The sequence below is a fragment of the Eubalaena glacialis genome, chromosome 6, assembly GCF_028564815.1.
Source record: "Eubalaena glacialis isolate mEubGla1 chromosome 6, mEubGla1.1.hap2.+ XY, whole genome shotgun sequence".
In the NCBI taxonomy this organism is placed as follows: Eukaryota; Metazoa; Chordata; class Mammalia; order Artiodactyla; family Balaenidae; genus Eubalaena; species Eubalaena glacialis.
Window position 1 is genome coordinate 4,021,478 of NC_083721.1, and position 26,838 is coordinate 4,048,315.

The 26,838-nt window shown below is 56.9% G+C and overlaps 1 protein-coding gene across 1 annotated transcript; it reads left to right on the forward strand.

The window, feature by feature from the left end:
* The first annotated feature begins 263 nt into the window (after positions 1-263).
* Positions 264-25,225, forward strand: RIPK4 (receptor interacting serine/threonine kinase 4). Its single transcript, XM_061193887.1, has 8 exons — positions 264-484; positions 9,431-9,722; positions 15,039-15,187; positions 16,760-16,809; positions 18,324-18,482; positions 19,252-19,349; positions 20,783-21,044; positions 22,768-25,225. Exons 1-8 carry the CDS (start codon positions 303-305, stop codon positions 23,925-23,927), a joined length of 2,352 nt encoding a protein of 783 aa, XP_061049870.1. The 5' UTR covers positions 264-302; the 3' UTR covers positions 23,928-25,225.
* Positions 25,226-26,838: the final 1,613 nt, after the last annotated feature.

Consider the following 26,838-nt stretch of genomic DNA (forward strand, 5'->3'; position numbering starts at 1 on the left):
AAGTGATAGCACTGGGGAAACATTTGGCAGAGTGAATTATTTGTTACAACTGCATATGACTCTACAATCATCTAAACACACACACACGCGCACACGCAGGTCAACAGCCGCCCGCGGCGCCCGGGCCTTCTCACGCTGAGCACACGGGGAGGGGGCGCTGGGTCCTCACCGGTCCTTGGGTCGTCCTGCTGCGACCCGGCCCGGGGGGCGGGGCGCGTTGCGGACGTGACGTCAGTGGGCGGGGCGTGCACCTGGGCACCTGGGCTGCCGCGGCGGCGCGGGGCTGCGGCTAGACGCGCGCCATGGAGGGCGAGAGCCGGAGCCCGTGGGCCCTGGGGCTGCTGCGCACGTTCGACGCGGGCGAGTTCGCGGGCTGGGAGAAGGTCGGCTCGGGCGGCTTCGGGCAGGTGTACAAGGTGCGCCACGTCCACTGGAAGACGTGGCTCGCCATCAAGTGCTCGCCGAGCCTGCACGTCGACGACAGGTCAGCGGCCCGGGCGGGGGCGGCGGGGCCCGGCCTCACAGCGGCGCGCGGCGGCGGGCCGGGGCCGGGGTGCTTGGATTGCGGGCGTTCCCGTTCTCTCCACCTGAGTCGCCTCGGGAGCAGCCTCGGAAGGAGAAGCAAGCGCCGGGCGAGGCCGTGAGCCCCCGGCGGGGTCCGCGCCTTTTGCTCGGCCGGAGGGACGTTGGGGGTGGTTTGGCGAGCTGCGGGTCTAACTGCTCACGCCGCTGCCCCGGGCTGCGGCTCCTACGGGGAGCCTCGGGAAGCCGCGTTTGCCTAAGACGGTGTTCAGCGCCCGGCATTGTTACCTGGCTTCCGGTGAGCCCCGGATTTTCAGGGTCGCGGGCTCGCCTTGCGCCTTGGACCCGCGCCCCTCGGAGGCGCGTCCGGCCCGACCAGGACCACCCGGGCGCTGCGGTTTGCGCCCGGCTTAGAAAAAGTGCCGTGTGGGGATCTGGGCTTTGTGAGTTAAACTCCGTTCGACTTACTTAGTAATTTATTTTGGAGTACAAATTGGTGTAAGACGGTAATTATTTCGGTCGGAAGCCCTGGCTTGGCTTGGCCCGCTTCCTCGGCGCCCGGGCACTTAAGCGTCGGCGTTACCCGACTTGGGCCTGGCCGTGGGGTCCGGCAGGCGGCCCGGCGGGGGGACCAGGTTCCAACATTCAGCGTTCTCTGGCCGTACCCTCTCGTTTTAGCTGACTTAATTTCGAGGCCGAGTCTCTGCGGAGCGGCCTTGCACTTATGGCTGGACCATAGTGCCCTCCTGGACCCCACTTTCCCCATCCCAAAACTGGGAGGCCACCTGCCTGTCCCTCGGTAACAGAGGTGCTCAAGTTAAAGAAGACAGTTGGAAAGGACCGGAGCTGCCCCAGTTAAATTCGGTCGGTGGATTGTGGTCTGTGTATATAATTTTAGGGGTGGGGTGGGAGGAGGGTCTTGAGAAGTAGCTCTTTTTGGGTGAGGGGTGTTCACTATTTACGGTTGCGTTTTAATAATTTATAAGCTTCGGCTGAGCGCATTTAAATTACCTCTCCTTTGGTGAAGTTTGCATTCTACATGGAAGTTGTGTGGTGCTTGTGTTCTGTGTGGAGAGCCCCCTGTACAGTCAGCCCCCAGCAGACACAGGCTCAGAAAAGCGGCTCCTTTGCTGTCTCAGAGACCTGGTTTCTAATCCTCGGCGTCTTGAGCGCTGGGGCCTCCGAACTCCAGCTTTTCACCCCCAGAATGGTGGTGATGCTTATCTCCGGGGTGGCTGTGTGCGTGTCCCTGGACTAAGGTGCACAGAGGAATGCAGCGTGTGCCCCCTCAGGTCCTGGAGAGGAGGAAGCCCCCCGTGCACTTAGTGGCTTTGTGTTTTCATCCTGGCCTGGGAGGTTATACAGCAGAACTAGTGGCGGCTTTTTGCTCTAAGCCTCAAGCACAATGTCTCTTGGAAACTTCAGTAGAGTGATGACGAGTGTCACGCAAATATCACTAACGCAAAGGTGAGCTGCTTGTGAAGCTGTGCCTCCATCGGATCCCAGGAACTTCTCAGGCCGGGAGGGGCGCTGTGGCTATTTGGATGAAATCCAAACCTCTTTGAATGCCAGTCACTAGTTAGAGCCTGAAAGGCACGACTCTCGCCGGTGTGTGGGTATTTTTACGCTCTCGGGGACATTTATTTGCCTGCTGGAGTCTTCTGGCCGAGTTTTCTTCATCAGCGCAGGTTTTAGCACCAACATCTTGTATCGGAAGAGCCTAGTAAACAAGCACGTCCCCAGGCTGACTCAGCAGCCTGCACCCTCAGGATCTGTTATTTCAAGCGACCAGGCCCTTGTTTCTTGGGTGGCCCAGTTGGAGGTGGGGTTTCTCCACGTGAGGCGGGCCACTTAGGATCTTGCATTGCCTGGTTGCAAAGTTTTTTGTCCTTAACCTGGAAGGCTTTCCTGCCCTGCCCCAAATAGGCAGGTGGTGGCATGTACTGGACAGCTGGGTAGAGGTCAGCATTGCCCAACAGGAAGAGATTCAGCTCTTGCACTTTGCCAGGCTGGGTGGAGCAGGCCGGCGTTCTGCGTTAGCAACAGGAGCTGGGTTCTCTGATTGAGACGGTGGTCAAACCCCTGCTCCTTGTAAAGAAGAGTCTTCCAGGTTAATTATTGACTCTCTCTGGTTTGAGATTCCCATTAGGCGCTTGTGTCACGTGCGCTGTGGTGCAGGAGGAACTGCTTGCATTGCAGGGTTGCCTCTAGACCTGGAAATGGCTGCTGTGCTCCCCATCCTGCCAGAGTTTGGCAGGTTGGCCTCGGGGCTCTTTTAATGAGCTGCCTCTCATCTTGACCCTTCTATTTGCAAGATGTTCCCTGGAGCGGGGAATAAGATTTTACCGGGGTTCCTGGGTGCAGCCCTCAGCCCCGCACCCCTCCCGGCTAAGCCTTGTCTCACCTGTTTGAAGGGTGGCGCCTCTCACCCCTGCCATGAGGGCCTGACCTGTTCTTTCCCAGGGCCTCCTGCACTGGTTACATAGGGACCCACCGCCGGTACAGGTGTGGGTCAGACCCCTTTTCATCGCCTGCTTCTCTCTCCGGGCAGGCTGGGGGCTCCTGGCCCCAGTCTTCATGCCACCCCTTGACCGCAGCAGGGCCTGATCCCCAGCACCCACCCCGGGCCCTCAGAGCAGCAGGTGCCCCAGGCCATGTGAGCAGGTACTTCTGGGTGGGGAAGGTCAGGGGCTGCCCGGTCCCAGACACCCCTTGAAGTTCCCAGAGAGCAGAGAGACACCTGCCAAGGGGCTTCCAAGGGGCACCCCCGGGGAGTTCCCAACTGACACCCCATTGATCTGCACTCCCTCTCCTTACGGGCACATCTGGGAGCTTTGGGGAGACGTGCAGCCACCCTGGCTGACCCTCATTAGGGGATCATGAGGGCTCGGCTGGAGTCTAGTGGAGGGGGGAGCATTCCCATTTAGGTGAGAACTAAGCCTTGGAGGCCCGTTCCTCCGGCCCCCAGCCCCTGGCTAAGAGGAAGCCCAGGATAACTGAGCGCCGGCAGCTGCTGGTGATCGGCCGCGGCTAGTCAGGGCGAGCCTGAGCAAACCCCGGGTTTGTAAGCACAGAGCTGACAATTGGACAAGCCCGGTTCTTGTCAGTTTTAAAAATAGCAGTGTGGGAACCCCTCGCAGGCTCCCTGGGAACGTAAATGGATTGGTGCGCAGTGAGAAGGCCTGGCTGGGAGGCATCAGTAACGGATGATTAAACCATTTTTCCTGCTGCCTTTTCCCACAAGTGGTTCCCAGGTTTCTCCCTGTGAGGCGCACTTTGTTACCGGGCACCCTTCCCTCTACCCCGACCCTTTTCCCGTAGTTTCCTGCTGCTCCTCTTTCAGCAGGCCTGTCCCAGGGCCCGTTTCCTCCCCCTTCCGAGGTACATGCCTCCAGAAAGCTTCCCTCGCCCTCTGGATGTCTTTGGAATTTGTGACTGAGCCTGGAGGAGAACCCCACCGCTTCTCCAGAAAGTGTCCTTTAGAAATAATCAGTCTGGTGAGATTTCTCATATCTCTCCCTACCCCGATGCCCTCCCTGGGGTGGGGGACGTATGCTTTGGCCAGCCTCAATTGAGAAGAAAAATTGAATGGATGCAAGTGCTGTTGAGAAAGTATCTTTAACAAACTGAACCCCGACTTGGTCCTGTTAATGCCTAGATTTTCCATCTCGGACCAAAAGGGGTGGGGCAGGGATGCTCTCCCCATTCCTGCTGGGAAACGGAATTAGCAACCCTTCCCCAAATGGGAGAAAGGAGGTGTGATGGGAATGTTTACAGAGGAGAAATACGAAGCCAGCCCTACTGAATTGTGCCTAATCGTAGACACGCGTTTAGCACGTCACCATTCTTAAGTTGTATTAATGAAGACTGATGTCCGTGGACTCGGGTGGCCTGGAGCGTCACTCATCACCGGGTGGAATGGGATTTGATGATGATGGTGCGGCCGTGAGGAGGCTGGGCTCCTGAAGCCCCCCGGCCCTACTCCCGCACCTGGGCTCTGGGACTGGTTTGAAAATCTCTCAGGTGCTAAAGTGATAATAGTCATCACAGTAATCCATCTCCAGTTCCTCTGTGCTGTCGTCGGCATAAACCGGAAACACCGCTTCGAGGAAAATATATTTAAAAAAATAATTGACACAGTGGTGGTTTCATTCTGGGTGAGAAGCACTTTCCCGTCTTCTCCAGCAGCGCCCGGAGAGGGCCCAGCCCAGGCTTGTGGAATTGCTGACGCTGCCGGATGGGGAGTTGGGGGGGAGTGGGTACTGGGGGGTATCCTGGGGGCAGCTGAAGAAAGGCCTAGAGGATGGGGTGGCTTGGATTTCGGCTCAGTGGTTACTAGAATGTAAACGGGATGAACATTTTTTGTGCCAACCCTTCTGAACGCGACCAAAGAGGGCGGTTAGGAGGCCTGGCCAACCCACTCCCCAGGCCTGAGTGAGGGGCTCCCTGGGGGTGGGGGTGGGTCCCCTGGAACCCCCTGCTGGGTGATCCCGGGACCTCCTTCCTCGCCCCAGGGGTGCAGCCACGGCGGGGTCCTCGGCTCTTAGGCATTTCTGATCCGGCTGTCAAGGAGAAGGTGATTTGTCCTGGAAACAAGGCCTTGTCTTCCAGGATAGCTGGCCTTCCTCCTGGGATGTGTGGTCCGCGGGCTGAGCTTCCTGGTGTTGCTTCCAGAAAGGGTGCGAGCTGTCTGAGAACATTGCGGCTGTGGCCAGCTTTCTGGAGCAGACAGCTGCAGTGGCTCGCCCCCCTTTTTTTAAACTAAGGTAAATGGGCTCTCAGTGCGGTGGGGAGGGCCCGGGGCAGGGGAGAGAGCCGCGAACCTGCTGACCTCGGTGCACTGGGGCGGGGCTCTCTCGCCAGCGGCTCTTCTGAGTCCAGTGAGCTCGGCTGTCAGAAGTCACCCGGCTCTGACGTATGTAGGCCTTTGGGCGAATGGAGCCTCACTTAATGAGACCTTCAGCTTCAGTGGAATCGACATCCTCCGCAGCTGTCGGTCCGGCTGCCTCTCAGAATGTCTGCTGAAAGCGGAAAAAAGCCGTCCTTGTGAGTGGCTGGCCTGTAACTCCGAAACCCGTAGTTCCTGGAAGCCTGCGGGCCTGGAGGGATCCTCCCGTGGTCTCCTGGCGGAAGCAGGTCTCTGTCCGTCCTGCGGCCGGACCCGTGCCAGGGCTGCGCGGGCACAGCGTGCTGGACTCACGCTGGTGGGGAGCGCTGGCACGCCGGCCACTTTAAAAGAGAATAAAGGCAGTGGGACCAGACAGGTCGCAAAACTGATTCTTAAAATAGGAAACAGCGGCAGCAGTACTGATCCCCACCGCGACAGCTCTGGAGAGAGTGTTAGGGTGTAGTTGAACTGGTTAGTGTAGGTGACGTGAGGTCTTCCCCGGGGAGGAGAAAGGAGATGGACCCAAGGGTGCCGTTTTCTCTCCTTAAATGACTACCTTTATTTGAAATGTTGCTTGATGCAGCCCTTTCCTCTTTCAGATGTCCCTCGGGACCGGGCACAGCGCTGGGGTCTGCCTGCATGTCATCCTGGAACCCAGCAAGCACTGTGGCTGCAGTCGGCGCTGGCCGGCCTGGGCCAGGCACCTGAACCCACTCTTCAGCCCGGCCCGGGGACCCCCACGGGGGCTCTTGTGGACATCGTGTTTTGCATTCATTGGCTCTTTGACCACAGTGCTAAGAGAGCACGTCATGCTAAGCTCAGTTTTGTTCTATAGTCATGTCATGATTCACTCCTGATACCTCTCGCACTCTTTCCTGAGGCCAGGGGGATTCTTTTGCTCCTTGAGCCTGTTCAGAACCAAAGTCTTGACCCCCTTGCCCCCTGCCTGCCCCGCTCCTGCGGATTCCGTAAATGGGGAGCCGCCCAGTGATTCCCAGTAGACATCTAGGGTCATCTTTGCTACCTCCCTCTTCTCCACATCCAGTCAGTCACCAGGCCTTAATGATTCTCCCTCGAAAATGGGCCCTGCATCCACCAGCTTCCTCTCTGCACTTCTGGCAGCCAGGGCCCCAGTGAGCACCGTGAGTGCCTCGTGGCCGCTCTGCCCCTGCTGCTGCCAGCCTGGGGCTCCGATGCAGGAATGGGACTGACCTTACGAGCCCTCGCTGCTGCCCTCTGCCCACCTGAGTTAGGGACCCCCTTTATTAAACATCCCCAGGTCCCTGTACTTCCCCTTCAAAGAACTTGGATTTTCAACTACACTTCTTTTTTTAGGGGTGATTTTCCATCTTCTCCCCTAGAAGGTAAACATCCTGAAGGCACAGGGAAGGGGTTTCTTTTGTCCTCTGTTCTAATGTGTAGAGGATGCTCAGTAAATACTTGTTAATAAATGATTTTTAATTGGATGCAGATTAAAATTAAAGTAATTGCTGGGAGTACTTAGGTGGGTGATTCCAGACTGTAGTGGTTTATTTAAAAAAAATTTTTTTGGCCGCACGGCATGGGCCTGAGGGATCCTAGCTCCTCAAGCAGGAATCGAACCGGCACCCCCTGCGGTGGAAGTGCGGAGTCTTAACCACTGGACCGCCAGGGAAGTCCCTTTAGTGGTTTATTTTAAATTTGGCTGAAAATGCATGAGCTCTGTTCCAGTGGTTGTCAGGCTTAACTCTTGGCATTTGGGGCTGGGTAGGTCTTTGCCCTGGGGGCTGTCCTGTGCGCTGCAAGGTACAGGATGGCGCTCCTGGCCTCTACCCGCTGGATGCCAGCGGCGGTGCCCGATGTCCCCCGGAGGCAAAGTCGCCCCGACCAGACCAGACCACTGGTCTGCACCCAGGGATCCTCCCCCTGAGACACCCGCCTTGGCCAGTGTTCTCCTGGGTGAGGGCGGGGGGGGAGCTCCCCTCCCATATGCAGGGGCTGGATGGGCGGGCAGGGGCGCTGTGGTCCTGTCCAGCTGAGCCCACCGCAGGCAGAGCTGGGTGCCGCAGACCTTGGTAAACAGTGCGGCATGGTTCCTCCTTGCAGGTGGCCTCCTTCCTGGGAAGTGTTTTCGTACCTGTAAAGGAAGTTTGGGAGTGAGCCGCGGTCTCAGAGAGGAGGTCAGATCAGTGAGAAACAGACTCTTTTCCGTGGTAGTTGCTGATTCTGCAGCAGGCTGGGCAGGTGGGGCGGCAGGTGCACCCAAGCTCCGGAAGAGCCCCTGTGTGGGGAACGGAGCCGTCCTGGGTCATGGGCCGGGGGGCTTGTGTGGGAATCTGCATTCTTGGGCGGGGGGGGGGGGGGTCCCTGAGGCCACCCTGGCTGCTTCCCGCCTCAGTTCCCAGCTCCCATAGGCTGTGTGGTTCTAGACTGTTCCTTTAGGAGCTTCCTAGAAAGCAGGTTCCTGGCACCCACCCAGAGCCCGTTCTCCAGGAGCAGAGCCCTGCGTTTCAGCCAGCTCCCCGGGTGCTTTCTACGGTGGCCGTGTTTGAGAACAGGCCAGACCCTGTCCTTGTGGGATTTAGCCTCTTCTCCTGAATGCACTCTGAGACTTGGACCCATCACGCTGACACCGACCAAGGTCCTGGATGCTAGTCTGTAAAGGCTGCACCAGGAAGTGACCTTAGACCAGGGGTTGCAGGCTTTCTGTGAAGGGCAGAGAGTAGACCTTTCAGGCTCTGCAGGCCATGGGGTCTGCGTTGAGCTACGCATCTCTGCCACAAGTGCAGAGACAGCCTCCGTCCCGCTGGACCTGGATGGGTGAGACTGCCATCCAGTCAGAGTTTCTTTACAAAACAGGGGCTGGCTGTGGACAGCAGTTTGGCAGTTGCTCAAAAGGTTAAACACTGAAGTACCATGTGACCAGGCAACTCTGCCTCGGTGCGTATCCAAAAGAGTTGAAAGCAGGGACTTGAACACCTGTGTGTATAAATGTACAACATTAGTCACAGTAACCGGAAGGTGAAAATGACCCAAGTGTCTTGTCCATCAACAGAGGAGCTAATAAACACAGTGCGGTATGTTCATACAATGGAATAATATTCAGCCATAAGAAGAGTGCGTTTTGGTGTGTGCTACAGCGTGGATGGACCTGGACAACACATAATGGGTGAAATAAGCCAGTTACTAAAGGACGGATGTTACAGGATTCCACTTACGTGAGATCCCTAGAGCAGGCAAATTCATAGACGGAAAGTGGAAGAGAGGTTGGGAGCGGGGGCTGGAAGGAGGGTTCCTGTTGAGTGGGTACAGAGTTTTTGTTGGGATGATGACAAAGTTTTGGGTGGAGTGCGTGGTGTTGGTTGCACAACGTCGTGAACGGATATGATGCCCGTGAATTGCACACTTGTGAACGGTTACAGCGATAGATAGTGTGTTACGTACATTTTACTACAGTTTAAATAATGGTTTTAAAAAGAAGGTGGCTCTTGGGCAGCGGTCTGCAGACCCTGCTTTAGACCAGCGCTCCGTTAATTTCAGTGTGGGGTTAGGGTTCAGGAATGATGGGGCCAGCTAGAGTGATGGGCTTCACAAAGAAGGGGGCTGGGCTCTTCGGATGGATAATTCGTTAAAGCTTTTGGTCAAACCTAAACGTCCCTTCCGTCATCCCAGGAGAAGGGATTGTCCGTGTCGGCCTCCTCATCTGAAGCTCAGAGCCTGCATTGGCTCAGTGCTACCTGAGGGTTTTCAGATAATGATTGCGATCTCTCTCCTCCCCGTTTACAGCAACCCCACGACGCGTAGATGCGTTTGAATAACCATGGACTGAAGGCGTGGGAAGGCCTAGAATTTAATTGTGTGACATTAAAGTGAACGCCGTGTGTGTGTGTGTGTGCGCGCGCACATACATGCACTTGTACATACGTGTACGTGCATTTTAGTGATTTTCTCAGCCGTGTGGAGCTGCTTATCTCCTGGCCACAGTGCCTGTGGCCAGGTGACCGCTGCGCACACATTCCTCACGTCTTTGAACTTTTCCAGGGAGCGCATGGAACTTTTGGAGGAAGCCAAGAAGATGGAGATGGCCAAGTTCCGTTACATCCTGCCCGTGTACGGCATCTGCCAGGAGCCCGTGGGCCTGGTCATGGAGTACATGGAGACAGGCTCCCTGGAGAAGCTGCTGGCCTCCGAGCCGCTGCCCTGGGACCTGCGCTTCCGCATCATCCACGAGGCGGCCGTGGGCATGAACTTCCTGCACTGCATGTCCCCGCCTCTCCTCCACCTGGACCTCAAGCCCGCCAACATCCTGCTGGATGCCCACTACCACGTCAAGGTAGGGACCTGAGGGGACCAGGTGGCCGGAGTGATGGATGCCCTGGGTGGGGGGCCGCGGGGCTGGAACCTCAGGGCCAGCGAGAGGGCCGAAGAGGAGGTGGTTCCCTTGCGGGAAGGAACGCAAAGCAGAGGCCCCTCTCAGCACCAGGATCCCCCGTCTTGCCATGTGTGGCTGGTATAAACGCCACAGGTGTGTAACTGGAAAATGGACTCTTGTGAACAAGAGTCACTGCCCCAAATCCTGGATCAGGACGCTAGGTTCTGGGCACCCTGGAAAAAGAGACTGTGGATTTATTGGCCATCGTACAAAATCAGGTTGGAAAGCGGACCTCGGCTCGGCCGTCTCCGTGTGAGGCTGGGTCAGCCTGTTTCCCCCTGGCGGTTCCCGGGCTCAGGGTGATGGGAGCCTCGGGGTGCTCGGAAGCGGGGGCTGCGGCGTGTTGTGGAGAGAGGCCCTGGAGGGACTCATTCTGTTCTCGTCCTTCAAGGCCTGTGAGTTCTGATCTTCTTTTTTTTGGTAAGTTTATAAAGCAGAAAAGCACGGGGGATAAAATCACTACAATCGGGTGCCGTCCCCTTGGAATTGGCCCTTGTTGGGGTGGTAGGTTTGTGTTTCTTTGACGATGTCTCTCCCTCGGAGGGCCATCGTGTCGCACCGTGGGGGGCACTAGCCGTGGGTTTCCCACTCAGTGACGTGGGTTCTAGGCTCGCCCGCCTGCCGAGGTCACCCTGTCCCTCAGGAGGGTGGATCAGGAAGGGCCACACGCCGTGGCCGGGGTCCCCTCTGGCTCCTCGGCATCCTTACCCGTGGAAGGAGGGCTGGGCCCGGGGGCACGCACACAGCCACCCCCTGCACCCCGACTCTGCGGCAGGCACAGCACTACGGCGGAGCCAGCCTGTGGCCGGTGGGGGAATCAGTTTCCACGTCGGACACTAACGACAAGGTGTCCTTAAGGCGGTGTCCTTCGATAATAAGATTTGATCAGAAGCTGGAAGTACCCTCCTGCTAAAGTGAAGCGGGGAATTGGGGAAACAAACAACACGTGGGTGGTTGCCAGTCTTCCTGAGTTCTAGCACCCCTGCAGTCCTGTTTCCTTCTGGTTGGCGTGCTGGCTTCACATGTGGACTCTGCCCCCCACGAACGTCGCACAGTTGTGACTAGGAGCGTGGGGTCCGTGGGCGCCAAGTCAGAGTGAAACCTTTGATCTCAAACTTGAATGAGCACAAGCAAGGGGGGGTGAGGATGGCTCCCCACTGTGTGCACTGTGTCCTGTCTCCGGGAGCTGCCCCACCTGCCAGGGGAGGTTCCGAGTGGACGGTGGCTCCTGCTAAGCTGAGGCTCAGAGGGGTTAAATCGAGGGCCAGTGTTGTCCAGCTGTATGTGGCTGAGCAGAGGTTAGAACCAGGTTCTGCGGCCCTGGAGCCCTTGGTCTCCCACCCGACCCACTGCCTACATGAGATGCTCACAGACGTCACGGGTGGCACGCAGTGGCGCACGAGGGCAGAGGGGGTAGCGGGCGGTAGGTGTCCAGACAGCCCCTGGGGGTGCAGTGGGAGAGGAGTCACTGGAACTCCAGCTCGGGTGAGGGTGTCACTGGATGGGACTGGTCTTCGGAGAGGACCAGTCAGGAGTGGGGGCACCTGCAGAAGGGCCTTTAGGAGGAGGAAGCAACCCAAGAAAAGTCACGGAAAGTTCTGGGTTTTTAGGGGCAGGGGAAGCAGGAGGCATAGTTGGATTAGGGTACAGGGTGTGGGAAGGGCTTCCACTCGTCTTTAAGGATGCTGAGATGCCATTGTAATAGAACGTGCCTTTCTTAGGGAGACCCCGCTGATTGCACCCCATCCCTTTGAGTGGTCTTTTCAGAGTCACGGAGTGCAGTTGGCCCAACTGGGCCTGTATCTCAGCTCACTCCCTTCCCACCGTCCGGGCCGCTCTCCTAACAGCCATGTGGGATGTTTGGGGCAGGAGGCCAGCCCTTTGAGGACCGCGGTGACGTCCTGCTCGGCAGTACAGCCCTCGCGCGCTCTGTCCTTGGCAGGTGGGGTGGTGGCCCTGTTGCTGGGGGGCTCCTCGCCTGGCCTGTGGGCGTGCTCGGCGAGGGCTGGTGCTCTGGGTGCTGGGAGTGGCCAGTACATAGTCTCCTCCTGTCCCGTCCACGCCGGGATGTTGACCTTCATCCAGGGATGGTCCCCAGTGCTGGGTACACAGTAGGACCTAGCGCTCGCCCAGTAGGGCGCTGAGTGCCGCTCGCTGGCGCCCAGGGCTGATGTCCTTGTGGTCGTTTCTGCGTTGGCTCCCGGGGCTCCTCGCTTTGAGTGCTTTCTTCCTCCTCCGCTTGTCAACCCCTGGCTTGGCAGGTCTGGCACTTCGTGGCAGTTTTAGGAAGTGGGTGAACATTCCTTAAAGGACCAAGTGGCTTGTTAATAAGGACCTGGGGTGGCTGGGAGCAGTCACCACTGACAGGAAGGGAGGGGACACTGCAGCTCCGAGGAGGCGGCCAGGCCACCGGCCCCTCTTTCCCAAGGTCGGGAATGCACTTCTGTGACTCCTTTTTTTAAAAAATAAATAAATAAATAAATAGATTGATTGATTGATTTATGGCTGCATTGGGTCTTCATTGCTGCTGCAGACGGGCTTTCTCTAGTTGTGGTGAGCGGGGGCTTCTCATTGCAGTGGCTTCTCTTGTTGCGGAGCACGGGCTCTAGGCGCACGGGCTTCAGTAGTTGTGGCTCACGGGCTCAGTAGTGGTGGCGCGCGGGCTCTAGAGCGCAGGCTCAGTAGTTGTGGCGCCCGGGCTTAGTTGCTCGTGGCGTGTGGGATCTTCCCGGACCGGGGCTCGAGCCCGTGTCCCCTGCGTTGGCAGGCAGATTCCTAACCACTGCGCCACCAGGGAAGCCCTGTGACTCCTTAACCAGGTGGGAGTCACCCTGCACAGCCCCAAACAAGCAGAAAATATATTCACAGGATGCGTTTCTTTCATCCTCAGGAGCAGCTCAGCGGGAGCCTCATCTGAGGTTCTAGGTCGGCCACTGGATTTCTGGGCAGTTTTTAGTTGATGGTTATTTTTAGCAATACAACTTTAATCTGAAGTCTTGAAATAAGATCCTAAGTTGTCACTCCACCCCCTTCCCTTGGTCCCTGGAGGCTACGTTTTCTGTCCATACATAGGATGATTGGAACTGAAAATTTCACAGCAACCACCTGTTTTTGGAAAGTGTATTCAAGACACTTTAATATTAAATTAATACATGAGGTTAATATTAATTATGCTAAATATCACTACTAAAATATTAATTTTAGTGTCAGTAGTAAACCCGTTTCAAGTTGATAATGGAATAACTCGATTTAAAATCTCAAGCTATACTTGGGGCCCACTTTGCCCAGACCAGGCTGTATTCAGAGGGATACCCAGGGTCCTGTTCTCTGTGGTCCAGAATGGCCTTTCACTCCAAGGTGGCACAGCCCTGACCCAGCCCTTTGTTAGTCTCTGTTAGTCTCATCCAGCTGGGCCCGGCAGGGGAAGGGCCATGTCTTAGGGGCCCCTGTGAGCACTGGCTCTGGGCAGTACCGAGGCGGGCGCTAAGTGCGGGTTCGTTTGTAAATTATAGGGCACTTGCTGTTCTCAGGGATTGCCACACTGTCCCACTGTCCGGGAACCCGGGGGCAGACGAGGCAGGCCCTTCCTGGGCAGGACAGGTGAGAAAGGGCGGGTGGAGAAATCCTGCGGGCCGGAGGGTCGGTGGCCATCAGAGAATTCTCATTTCTGAGTTTGCCTTTTGATGCCGGAGCTTTTACGTAGAATTTAGGCTTATTTTCTTTTCATCAAGTGTGTATCTTGAAGCAGCTGGCTGTACCTGAAAACGGCAGAAATAAGAAGAAAAGGTTGCCAACATGGGGGTGGGGCACCAGGTGCCAGGATCCCTGCATCCCCGTCCGTCCGCAGTCCTGAATCTGACACGTCCACGCTGCTGGGAGTTTGGTACTGAAACTTTCCCGCTCGTCCACCTGTTACCTTGCGTTGCTCTGTCGCCGGTCCCGAGCTGCAGGGTCGGGGTGATGGGTTCGTTCTGGGGAACTGGCACTTCCCTTTCCCGAGTGGAAAGTTTCTTAGAGGTCAGGGAACAGACCGCTGCTGGGAACCCCGAAATGGCCAGGCCGGCCTCACTCGCGTGGACCCACGCCACCCCCCGGGCAGAGCCTGACTGCAGAAGTGGGGGGCCGGGTCCAGTGTCGCAGGCTTTCTGCCCATCCCCCCGCCCCCCGCAGATGTGGTCAGAGACCCCTTGAAGGAGCGAGTCCCCAGTCCTAAACTCGCCCTGCTCAGCGGTGATGACGCCAGGCCACTGGCTCACCTTGTGGGCAGGTGAGCCCAGAACTAAGGGCCTGACTCAGCCGCATTTCCCCTCACTCCAGAGGTGTGTTTGAGGGGAGCCCAGAGTTAATTAGAAGGCTTAGAAAAACCCACGCGCCTCGGAGGAGAATTTATGAAGGGGCCGTTTTCCCACGTGGATCCTGAGTCCCTTAATGCCAGAGAGTGTGGCCTAATCCCACACAGCGTTTCACCGCCTCTGAGGGCTCTGATTCACACCCCGGGTTGCAGGGGGGAGGGCGGGCGCCCCGCAGTGACTTCCCCCTTGTGGGTTCCCCTGAGCCTTCAGGACGCCTTGGCCTAAGGAGACGCGGAGGTAGAGGTGTATGGGGCCCGAGCTGCCGGGTCCAGGTGCCCCTTGGGCCGGTGGGCCCTGCGGCGGAGGGGATGTATGTCACACCTGTCGTTTGGGTGCTGTGTTTGGAGCCAGCAAGTGTCTGTTCCTAGAACGTTCCAGGTGGAGGACAGAAGGCCCCGCTGAGGTTGGCAGGGTGTGTTTTGCTCCCTTTAAAGGGCTTCTGAAGGCGCATTTCCCTTTGAAGAACCAGCTGCCGCTTGCCCGCCGGCCCAGCTGTGTGATTGCATAACTGCTTTGCCTCTGAGGGCTGCCCCCTCCCTTGCCTTCCCTCTCCCAGTGAATTCCTTCCTTCAAGTGTAATCTTTTCCCCTGTCCATCAAGCTCCTAATGGTTTCAGGCTTGGTTCTTCCCAGGCTGGCTGGGCCTTCCTGCCTGCGCCGGGGAGCGCAGGTGATGTGAGAGCCGTGGTGCTGATTCCTGAACGTGGCTGCTCAGCCAGGTCGGGGCACCGCGCCATCCCCCGATGTTGCCAGGGTTCGGGGGGGAGGGCATGCTGATAAAACGTCCCAAAGCAGCAACCCCGGCTGCCTCACTCAGCAAGCTGCCAGCCAAGCTTGACGAGCTCCTTCCCGCCGCTGCGTTGCAGATCTCCGACTTCGGGCTGGCCAAGTGCAACGGGCTGTCCCACTCGCACGACCTCAGCATGGACGGCCTTTTCGGCACCATCGCCTACCTTCCTCCTGAGCGCATCCGGGAGAAGAGCCGGCTCTTCGACACCAAGCACGACGTGTACAGGTGTGTGTCAGGCGTGCAGCCCCAGGCCGCCAGGGGCTCTGCACCTGGATTCCTCGTGCTCTGAAGGGGGGCTTTGCCAGGGGCTCCTCGGTGCCGCCAGATAAGAGGTTCAGTCCAAATGAAAGGGCTTTTAGGTGGAGGGTACAGGCTACCCCAGGGCTTTCTTACAAGCGGGAGTTCTCTGCTGTGAGCGCTGCTGCCCCAGGATGGAGAACGTTAATGGTTGGTGTCAGTTAGAGCCAGTTACGCAACTGGATGGGCAGCTCCCACGCCATGAAAGCTTTGGTGTTTGTAGGATGTAGGAAACACGGGCTCTATAGCTTGTCTGCTGAGAGAACCTGCTGCTTCAAGTGGTCTATGTGTCTGTCTGCGTGTGGATTCAGGCTCCAGAATCCAGTCCCCTGTGGCCCAGAACTCACACTTCTGAATGTCACTTACGCGTGACAGGAGCACAGACACCCTAGCGGCTGTTCACAAACTGGCACTGGGGATTTCTGTGCTAGAGAACCATCGTGAATCATTTGGCGCCTTCCTTTTCCATATGGTAAAGGTCTTAATCACTCAGACTTCTCGGAGAGGGAAAGCAGGAGGGCGGGTGCCAGCAGGCACTTAAGCCCCTCACTGTGGTTCTTGTCTCACACGGGGTGACTGTCACCCTGAGCCCCGCCTTTGGGTCACGGACACCGCCTGGAGTCCTGGCCGACTGGTTTGACCGTAGCTGCCCGTGCATGTGCTTTGCTGGGCTTTGAGCTGGACGTCTGTCAGGGAGTGGTGCCCGGGGCGCTGGGCACCTGCCTGTAGGGTTTGGGGAGAATAAGATTCTCTGTTTATTTCAGAGTTGAGAGTTTCAACTTTTGAACTTGTAGATTTCAATTAATTTTCAATGGGGACTTCTTGCGTTTCAGTGAACAGCTGCTCTTAACCCAGTGCAGGCTGGTAGCTCAATGCTTGGACTTCTGGTTCTGTTTTTTTTTTTTAATTTTACCAGATTGAGCTCTTTCGGGGTATATTCAGAGTAATCATATATATATAATTAATATATAAATTATATAAAGGTAACACACACACACACATATATATATTACACACAAGTATATATAATTTCTAACAACCAAAAAGGGCTCTGGGAGCCAGTGCCCCCTCATCTTTTCCATGCACTCAGATGACATCCGTGGGCTTGAGACGCCCAGAGCTGTAGTCGGTATTTGGAGGCCCAGTGTTTGCAAGAAGATGGTGTGAATGAAGCAGACTCTGCCGTTCTCCCCACGAGCTGATGGTCCGGAGACAGGGTGGCGTTCCTTTCAGGAAGCCCTCCTGCTGTTTGGACTTATCGTTCAGTTGGTGGAGTTCTGTCTGTTGTCTGACATTTGAGCTTTCCACATGCCTTGTTCCACAATAAGAGTATTTGCCCATTTAAAAAAATGCATGAAAAATACCTTGGTGTCCCCTCTCTCTCTCTGAGTCTCTCGAAGACTCTGGGCTTGTTTTCCTCGAGCTTGTTGCTGTGTTTGGGGCCTCTGGCTTTACTTGAGGCTCTGGCACGCAGACACTGATGTGCCTTTTCCCTTCCAGCTTTGCCATCGTGATCTGGGGTGTGCTCACACAGAAGAAACCGTTTGCAGGTGAGTGGACATGTCTAGGGGTGATGCAGCTGCCTTTCCCCGAGCAGTGGAGGGCCTGCTCTGTGGTCCTTTCTCCGTGTCAGAAGTGCCTGCGAATCACAGTCGGGGTCGCTCTGGGCCGTGGTGCTGGCGGGCCGTCTGGTGGGGAGCAGGGCTGCCTTGTCCTGCCCAGCAGGTCCGCACAGAGACCCACGGCCCACCTCATCGCAGGCTTTCATATATGCCGACAAGGCGCTCTGCCGTGCAGCTCACATACAGGGAAAGGCACGGATCTGATGGGGTCTGTTCAGTGACTCTTGTTAGGTACTAGCTCATTCTTTTGTGTGTGTGATATAATACACATAACATAAAATTTGTCATTTTAACCATTTAAACTGTACATTGTGTCATTAAGTGCATTCACAGTGCTGTACAATCGTCACCACCGTCTGGTTCTAGAACATTCCATCACCCCAAAAGGAAACCCCGGGCTGGTTAGGCAGTCACTCCCATCCCCCCACTCCAGCCCCTGATGACCACTAATCTACTTTCTGTCTCTGTAGGTTTGTCCGTTGTAGTGATTTCCAGATACATATTTTTTTAATTTTCTAATTTTTGATTGTAAAATACACATCACATAAAAATGACCATCTGAATCATTTTGAAGTGTACAGTTCGGTCATGTGAAGTGTATTCCCTTTGTGGGGCAACCAGCCTCCAGAATCGTTGGGTGGATGCTCCCCGGGTCAGCACACCCGGCCCGAGAGCTCTGGGTTTCCTCCCCCTGCCAGGCACCCACCGTGCTGATTTCCGGCCCCGAGGTTTCAGTACCTTGATTTGGTTTATTGGAAAAGTCAAGTACCTGGGCTACTCACTCTTTTCTGGTCTGACCAAAAAGATCTAAGAATGCAGATCAGAGTCAGCACGGGGCCCCCAGGTCTCTTGCAGGGTTTTGTCTGTACGTCGTTATCCTGTCTCCCTGCCATCTCCTCCTCAGTGGAGGTCCGTGGTCTGGATTCTTTGCAGCGTGGCCAGCTGCACTGTCGCTCGGGCCGGCTCATTGCCTGGCCCGCCGGGGACCTGTGCTTTGTGGTAGAAATTCAGGAGGACTTTTTCGTCACTGCAGGGTAATTTGGGCCACTTGGGGCTGGGCGATGTGACTCCATGATTTATCAGTGTTCTTCCCTTTGGTGGGCATGGGCCCCTTTGGAACTTATCTCGTTTGATATTTTTCTCCTTTGAACTTGGTTTTCCTTTGAGTTCGATGCCCAGAAAGATCTGCTCTGTGATACAAGGCAGTGATTCCATTTGGTAGATCACAGATAGTTTCTAAAACCTGGAAAACAGAGGACAGATGTGCCCTGCAAGGTTAAGGATTAAAGAATGCTCTGTGCTTTGAAAAGGAAATACAGTGTCTCCTGGGTGGGTGGTGGTGACGTGCCCCAAACTTTCCCACGGTTGTCACTCCTCCCGAAGATAAGAAATCCTGCCTCAGCCCCACGAGCTGCCCTGACTTGTGCACCTTCCCTTTGCAGATGAGAAAAACATCCTGCACATCATGGTGAAAGTGGTGAAGGGCCACCGCCCCGAGCTGCCGCCTGTCTGCAGACCCAGGCCTCGTGCCTGCGAGAGCCTCCTGCGCCTCATGCAGAGGTGCTGGCACGGGGACCCCCGGGAGCGGCCCAGCTTCCAAGGTGAGTGCCCCCAGAGGGTTCCCGGAGTATTGGCTGCTTGAGGGTCGTGCCGCTGTCCCAGGTGACAGAGTCGACGGCCAGGACAGGGGAGGCTGTCCAGAGACAGGAGCACCAGGGCGAGCCCGGCACCCGCAGGCCGTGCCCGCCTGTGGCCCCTGCCTGTGGCTGGGGCGGGGCGGCTGGAACCGTGTGGTCAGCTCCAGCTGTCCACCCCCGGCTGTGGCCTGCTGTGGCCCGCAGGAGCCTGCTCTTGGTGTTGCAGGCTCAGATGCAGCAGTGCATCTTTTAGGGACGATGTGACCGCTGGCCTGCGGCTCTCTTTGCATTTCTCCTGGGGCCTTGTCCCTGGGGAACAGCTGTGTCCTTTGGTTAGGAGAGTGATCCTGACGCAGTTGAAATTGATCACGACGTTTAAAACGTATGGGGAAACCAGCGTGAATGATGTGGGAGCCTCTCGCCAGGACCTGGCAGCCGGGCCGTCGGGGTACGCGCTCTGGCGGGCCTGGCTTCTTGGGGAAACGGGGCCTCGGTGACTCCTGCTTGGAGTGTGGCCAGACCCTGCGTGTGGTTGCTGATGGGGGCCCCTGCGGGGTTGCCGTGAGCTTGACCGGGGGCCAGCAGCCTGGGAGGCCGCAGTGCTGACCGGTCAAGAGACTGGACGCTGCAGGTGCTGCCTCTTCTGTCCCAGCCCGAGGTCACACATTTAAGTAGAGCGTTTGTGTAAGTCAGTGTGGAGGCTATATATCCTCTTGTGTTTTCGCCCCAAAAGAAATCACTTCTGAAACCGAGGACCTGTGTGAAAAACCTGATGATGAGGTGAAAGAGACGACTCAAGACCCAGATGTGAGAAACCCGGCCGAGGCCAAGGTAATGGGGACCCTCCCGGGGGCCTGGTTTCCCCTAACTTGGCTTCGGGGGTTGAGTCTCCCTTTTCTGCAAATGCCCTGCCAGCCTGGACCACTCGCCCCCTGTTCCGAGGCTTGGGCCGTCCCCCTGCCCCTGTCCCTAGCTGGTTGGCCTCGAGCTTGCTGCCTTGGTGAGCTGGCCTCGGAAGCCTGCAGGGGGCAGGTCCATGGCGCGCTGGCCTCAGACTGATTTCCTGCCTGACAGTGACCCGTCTCCATCGCCTGTCTGTGGTTAGGAAAGGGCAGAGTGGGCCCACGCTTGACATTAAGTAGCCGCCAGCTGGATGCTCTTTGAAGCAGGGGAGCTGAAGGCCCCTGCTAGGCCAGATTGGGGAGGGGGTCTGGGCTCGGGGGTCTGGGTGTCTTTTTGCACCTCGAGGTTGGGGATCTGGCCGCTTTCTAACTGCCTGTAAACGTTTTGTTTTATGAGTGCCGCACAGGTTAGGTAAGATGTGATAAATTCTAACTATGCTCACTAAATAAATACCTTTACCACTTGTAAAGTGGAGCCTGCTAAACTGACTGTCTTGGGTGCTATCTGGTGTTATCGTCCCAGGCTGTGCTGTAAGGCTGCGAGATAAGTAAGCATTTATGGTGTGTCTACTGTCTGAGCAGGAAGGGGCATGTGCGTGAGGTCAGAGGGCAAAGGGGCAGGGAAGGCGACCTGGTCCCCCCCCCCCCCCGCCCCGCTCCGGCCAAGAGGGGAAGAAAGGCCCAGTGCGTGGGTGTGACTCAGTGCACCAGGCCACCGGGTCGGAGCAGCTTAGTTCCCGAGGAGAGGGAGGATTTGGGGACAAGTGGGCAGGAACCGGGAAGGATCACGAGTCACCTGCAGATTCTAACCCCTCACCACCAGCTGCCTTTCTCGCGGCCGGGCAGGGGAGTGCCCTCGGAAGGGCCCGTTAGGATGGGTTGGGTTGGAGTGCCGTGCTGTCCCTGTAGCTCGGCCCCTGCCCCCCACGCTTGTACACATGCGGCCCCCCAGCTAGACTCGCACAGCTCCGAGGAGGGTGGCAGGTTGTTAGGACCCCAGCCCATCTCCTTCCTCCGTTTCGTATCAGCGCTGACCTATCCTCTATCCTGGGTGGACACGGCCAGCACACAGGCTTCACCTCCTGCAGCTTATTCACGTCTTGTCCGGATAACTCGGGGCCACGTCACTGCACAGACGGGGCCCAGCATGGTGACGGGTGTTCCGTCCCCGTCGTCGTCTTTTCTTACCATGTCCTCCCGCCGGGTGGACCCAGCGCAGGGTCTCTGGGCCCCCTAGAACCATGGTAACGGGAGTTAAGTTCCCTGCATGGCTCACGGGGGACCCACGTGTTCCCCACCTCCTCCGCCCGCCCCGTCAGGTCACGCACGGAGCCTCAGCCCCTCCGTCTGCTGTCTCTGCAGGCGCCCGTGGCCACCCCGCTCAAGCGAGCCTCTGCCCCGACCTTTGACAACGACTACAGCCTCTCCGAGCTGCTGTCCCAGCTAGACTCGGGCATCTCCCAGACCCTCGAGGGCCCGGAAGAGCTCAGCCGCAGCTCCTCCGAATCCAGACTTCCGTCGGCAAGCAGCGGCAAGAGGCTCTCCGGGGTGTCCTCGGTGGATTCTGCCTTCTCCTCCAGAGGGTCGCTGTCCTTGTCTTTCGAGCGGGAGCCTTCAGCGGGCGGTGAGTGGAGGACCCGTCGCTGGGAAATAATGAGCTTAACGGGGGGCCGGGGGGCCGGGCAGAGTGTCAGCAGCTGAAAGGGATCAGGCGTCCGGCTTCCTGACCTCACAGTAGCTCTCCTGTGTTTTCTGCAGCCCTTCACTGATTGGGTTTGGGCGTCAGTGCAAATGCAGAGATGCACGTGGGCCGAGCGGGTGTCACTTAGATGTAAGAGGGGTGAGTCACACCCCTGGCTGTGCGGGAGGGTCTCGCCCGTGCCAGCACGGCGTGCAGGGGCTGACCTCCGGTTTGCAGGTGGAAGAACTCGAGTTGCATCAGGGAGCCCAGTGGATGTATGGAACCCCTCTCCCTGGAGACCTCTCTCTCTCTTGTAACGTCAGCCCTGTACCCCCTTTCCCAGACGGTGCTGGGAAAACACCCCCATTCTTTCTTATTCGTGGGCTCCCGTGCATGTGGATGGGCGAGCTGTCCTTGGGGGTTGTGACTCCCTGGTCCTGTTTATATACCTTGGGTTTTCTGTCTAGCAGGCGCTTTCCCCCGCCCCTGCCCCTGCCCTGTCCCAGGTGCTGGCGCTCGGGTGGGGGGCTGGTGCTCACTGCAGCCCCCTCGTTGCTGCCTGTGAGGACGGCGTGTGAGGTTTCCTTTCCATGAGGAAAACGCGCGTGCTCACGCTCAGGGCTGCAGTGCAGGGGTGGCCAGAGGGGCGTGGGAAGGGTACAGACCCCAGGAGGAAGGGGAGCTTGTTCCCCTGGGGAATCGGGCAGTTCCTCCTGGAGTGAGGACTTTTCCTAGATGCCGTGGACCTCCTGGAACTTTCAGAGTGGAATATTTGGGATGAAAGGGGGCACTTAGGGTTGAGGAAACTCCTTACAGAGGCGCAGAGGTGGGGAAGGCCTGGCTGGGCTGGAGGTTAGCAGCCGGTGATGAGGCTGAAAAGAAAGAAGCACCCGCCTCCCACGGAGAGAGATGTAGAACTTTCTCTCGGGGCCTGATGCCCTCAAGTGACATCTTCATGCTTAGAGAGGATCAATCACTGGCCCATCTCAGAAGCCAGCGTGAAAACACTAAGTCCCCATTGGGCTGATTCCGTTTTCTTAATACACCCCACGCCCCCTCCTCCTACACAGGGCCCCTTGAAAATGTTTCACGTGACGGCGTCTTGTTTCATTTAAATCGGAACCCGACAATGTAATAGGATTTTTATGTTAAATCTAACCTTTACATCACGAATAACAGTCCTTCTAAGATGGGAGACTCAGTCCTTTAAGGATTATTCTAGAAGGCATCCTTCGTGATGGTGCTGAGACAAGAGGCATCGTTCGGAGGTTGGGCTGGGAGCAGGTGGTGGGCCCTGGAGGGGTGGCCTGGGGTAGGAGCTGCCAGCTCTCCGGCGGGTTGGGGGCTGCTGCCGGATCCGTGCTGCCCTTTCTGAGCACCAGCAGGGGCCTGGGTTTTACATCCTTTATCTAATCACGACCCTACCGGATGGGTAGAATGATTTTTACTTTGTACACTGACAAAAGAGCGCTTTGGAGACATTCATTGCCCTGCCCGAGGTCTCCCCACTCGATCTTAAATTAAACCAGCATGGACAGCACAGCACTTAAGCAATTTCAGGTATAAAGCGGCCTGGAGGCCACGGGGAGTTGGGGCCCACGTAGAAAACACTGGCCGGGCCTGGGGAGGCAGCCCCACGTGACCCCTGCACCTGCTCTCCCCGCAGATCTCGGCGCCACCGACGTCCAGAAGAAGAAGCTCGTGGATGCCATCGTGAACGGGGACACCAGCAGGTTGATGAAGATCCTGCAGCCCCAGGACGTCGACCTGGTCCTGGACGGGGGCGCCAGCCTGCTGCACCTGGCCGTGCAGGCCGGGCAGGAGGACTGCGTCAAGTGGCTGCTGCTTAACAACGCCAACCCCAATCTCACCAACAGGAAGGGCTCCACCCCGCTCCACGTGGCCGTGGAGAAGAGGGTGCGGGGCGTCGTGGAGCTCCTGCTGGCCCGGAAGATCAGCGTCAACGCCGCGGACGAGGACCAGTGGACGGCCCTGCACTTCGCAGCCCAGAACGGGGACGAGGGCAGCACGCGGCTGCTGCTGGAGAAGAACGCCTCCGTGCACGAGGCAGACTGCGAGGGCCGGACGCCCATGCACGTGGCCTGCCAGCACGGCCAGGAGAGCATCGTGCGTATCCTGCTGCGCCGCGGCGTGGACGCGGGCCTGCCGGGGAAGGACGCCTGGGTGCCGCTGCACTACGCTGCCTGGCAGGGCCACCTGCCCATCGTCAAGCTGCTGGCCAAGCAGCCGGGGGTGAGCGTGGACGCCCAGACGCTGGACGGGAGGACGCCCCTGCACCTGGCCGCCCAGCGCGGGCACTACCGCGTGGCCCGCGTCCTCATCGACCTGCACTCCGACGTCAACGTCTGCGGCCTGCTGGCGCAGACGCCCCTGCACGTGGCCGCGGAGACGGGGCACACGAGCACCGCCAGGCTGCTCCTGCACCGGGGCGCCCGCAGGGAGGCCGTGACGGCCGAGGGCTGCACCGCGCTGCACCTGGCCGCCCGCGCTGGGCACCTGGCGACCGTCAAGCTGCTGGTGGAGGAGCGGGCCGACGTGCTGGCCCGGGGGCCCCGCCACCAGACGGCGCTGCACCTGGCCGCCGCCGGCGGGCACTCGGAGGTGGTGGAGGAGCTGGTCAGCGCCGACGTGCGTGACCTGTCTGACGAGCAGGGGCTCAGCGCGCTGCACCTGGCCGCCCGGGGCCGGCACGCCAAGACGGTGGAGGCGCTGCTCAGACACGGGGCCCACGTCAACCTGCAGAGCCTCAAGTTCCAGGGCGGCCCCGGCCCCTCCGCCACGCTCCTCCGGCGGAGCAAGACCTAGCCTGCCGCCCCCGGAGCCGGGGCCCCCGCGGGGTTCCGGTTCCCGCGCCGTGCTCCGCTCGCCCCGTCTGCGGCCTGCGGGGTGCCGACCGAGTGGGCCGTCGAGAGGCGGGTGGCCGCTGACTTCGGGTTCGCGCCGGCGTCCGCTTGGGCGTCGCCTGCCCACCCTCCCGGTGCGGTTGCTCAGAGCGTGTGCGACCACTGCCCACGGGTGCGCCCGGTGTCGGGGGGACGGTGGGTCGGAGGCATTCGGTTGCACCCCCCGCTCCTGCCGTCGGTCCCTCGGTGACAGGGCCGTGAGCCCCCCGTCGTGAGCGGAGCCACCTGCGGCTGGGAAGGCAGGCGTGCGGGAGGAGCGGCGTCTTCTCTCTCCATTTGCAGCGGCAGGCAGAGAAGCCTGTTCCAGAAGTCTTTCGTGGAACTCTCGTTCTACGGAAGAATATCTTCAATAGACGAACAGTGTCAGCTGTCCCTTCAGATCTATTAAGAACTTTCATCTCATTGGATAGTCTGCTTTCTGCGCCACGATTGTGAACTGGTAGGTTGGTTTTTAAAGCAAAAACAGTCATCTTACCAGCCCTTTCATACCCAGATTTGTCCATCACTCAGTCCTCGTGGCTGGCCACACACGTATGCATGAGTGCTACCTGCCCTAGTTCATTTCTTGTTGCAGAAGATGTTTGAACTTTAGGGTCAAGTGTCTAAAAGTCAAGAAAAATTAACTGACAGCCTCGGGTTCGGACTCAGAACCGTGTTACCTAGTTAGATGAACCACCTTCCTCACCGTTTTCTTTTCAGCCGTCAGTCTTGGCAGGGTGGCGGTTTGTGCCGAGTGATGCTGTTTTAGGGTCTCCAAGGGGGTTTCTGACCTGCTTTACAAACGGCTACTCTGTGCAGGGGCCTCAGCTTTTGGGGTGTGACCCCCCTGAGTCGGCTCCAGGAGACAGCCTCACGGTCTTGGATGTAAAAACCCCATTCTTTCGTTGTCACCTGTGTCCCACATGCACCCGCCCGCCAATACTATTATTAGAGTCAGTTTGCTCCAGGACCCGACCCTGTATGCAAACATGCCCTTTGGACTGGTGTATGAAACAGAGATTGATGTTAACGTACCATGTATGTTAATGTGAATCTGTGGGCAGGATACTTCTTTTCTGTGACAGGAAATATCCGGACTGCTTAGAACTGGCTATGTTTTAATATGCCTTGTGCTTTTAATGTGTTGTGCTACTGTTGTATGTAGAACACGTGGAAGAAAAAACTTCTGTTTGATGTCAATAAAGCTAAGTTCTCTTCCGACCTTTTTGAAGCCGATGAGACTACATTTTCATATACATGAGCTCGAATAATCTGATTTCTGAAAACCAGATTTTGAGGCAGTCACGTGTCGTGTGGAGATGCCCTTTGGAAGGGCAATCTGTGTGCCCTGAATTTACCCATGATCTGGGGGGGTATGGAGGAGGTGGAAGGGTGGACCCGGGCTTCCTGCCTCCTTAGCCCGGGACCTTCCTTCCACGTGTGTGAACTGTTAGGGAAGAAGCTCCCAACACCAGAGTTTTTATTTCTTTGTAAGTTTTTTTTTTGGCCATGCTGTGTGGCATGCGGGGTCTTAGTTCCCCGACCAGGGATTGAACCCATGCTCCCTGCGGTGGAAGCACAGAATCCTAACCACTGGACCGTCAGGGAATTCCCCTTAACTCTACATTTTGAAATAATTTCAAATTATAGAAAAGTTGTAAGAATAGTACATAGAACCCTGGTGTCCCCTTCGTAGATTTTCCATTTGTTTACATTTAACTCTCTTGCCTCGTCATTCCCTTTTCTTTCTGATCTACCCACCCGTCCATCCCCCAACCCCCTCACGCATTCATGTCTTTGTTCCCCACCTATCCATCCATCCATCCATCCATCCCCCAACCCACTCATCCATTCATCTCTTCGTCCCTCATGCACTTATCCATCCATCCATCCCCCCATCCATCTCTCCATCCACCTGTCCATCTGTCCATCCATCCATCTGTCTGAGTAGGTTGCAGAAAATATGCCTCATGACCCCTAAATACTTCAGTGTGTATTTCCTAAAAACAAGGACTGTAGCCACTATGTAGCCACAGTGTATCTATCAAAATCAAGAAATGAACATTGATACAATGCTATCATCTAATCGACAAATCCTTTTCAAGGGTTTACTGATTGTCCCCAGAGTGTCCTTTATAGGAAAAAAACCTGCCAACCACAGTATCAGGGCTCCCTTCCATCCTGGCCCAGGATTTCGCTGTGTTGAGTCGTTAAGACTCTTCTTCAGGCTTCAGCCCTCGTTTCTCAGTCTCGTCTTTCATGACCTTGCCTTCAGGGAGGTACAGCCAGTAATTTCGTGGACTGCCCTCAGCTTAGGTTTGTCTTAGGTCTATTCTGGATTTGACCTAGGCTAAGCATTTTTTTTTTTTTTTAACATTTTTATTGGAGTATAATTGCTTTACAGTGGTGGCTAAGCATTTTTGGCAGAAATACCACAGACGTGACACTGTGTATGAAGTACAGCTTACCTTTTAATTTTTTAATTTGTATCATGTGCTCACGAATTCCTATTTGAACGATTATTATCATTTATTTTGATGTTGGAATTATCCCTGATTTGGCCAGTTCACACTGGCTCTTGTGTCCCTTTGATGCATCCGCATCAGTCTTCGAGCACTTCTTTCTTTCTGACACAATGAGGTGGTCCAGGCACATCTTGTACTTCCTTCACCCCAGCCTCAGAAGCAGCCATTTCTCCAAGGAAACCAGTTTCCTTCAGTGAAGAATGGTATTTAGAAGCCAAGATCTGGGCATTAGATGTGCTCATTGTTCCTGGAGTGTCATGGCCTCTTGTCCCTCAGGAGACAGATCTGGGAAAAGTGTGTGTGTGTAAC

Coding starts and splice junctions, on each gene's coding strand:
- RIPK4 (XM_061193887.1), top strand. CDS start 303: ATGGAGGGCGAGAGCCGGAGCCCGTGGGCCCTGGGGCTGCTGCGCACG. Junction 9,723..15,038: donor ATGCCCACTACCACGTCAAG/GTAGGGACCTGA, acceptor GCTGCGTTGCAG/ATCTCCGACTTCGGGCTGGC. Junction 19,350..20,782: donor GAAACCCGGCCGAGGCCAAG/GTAATGGGGACC, acceptor CTGTCTCTGCAG/GCGCCCGTGGCCACCCCGCT.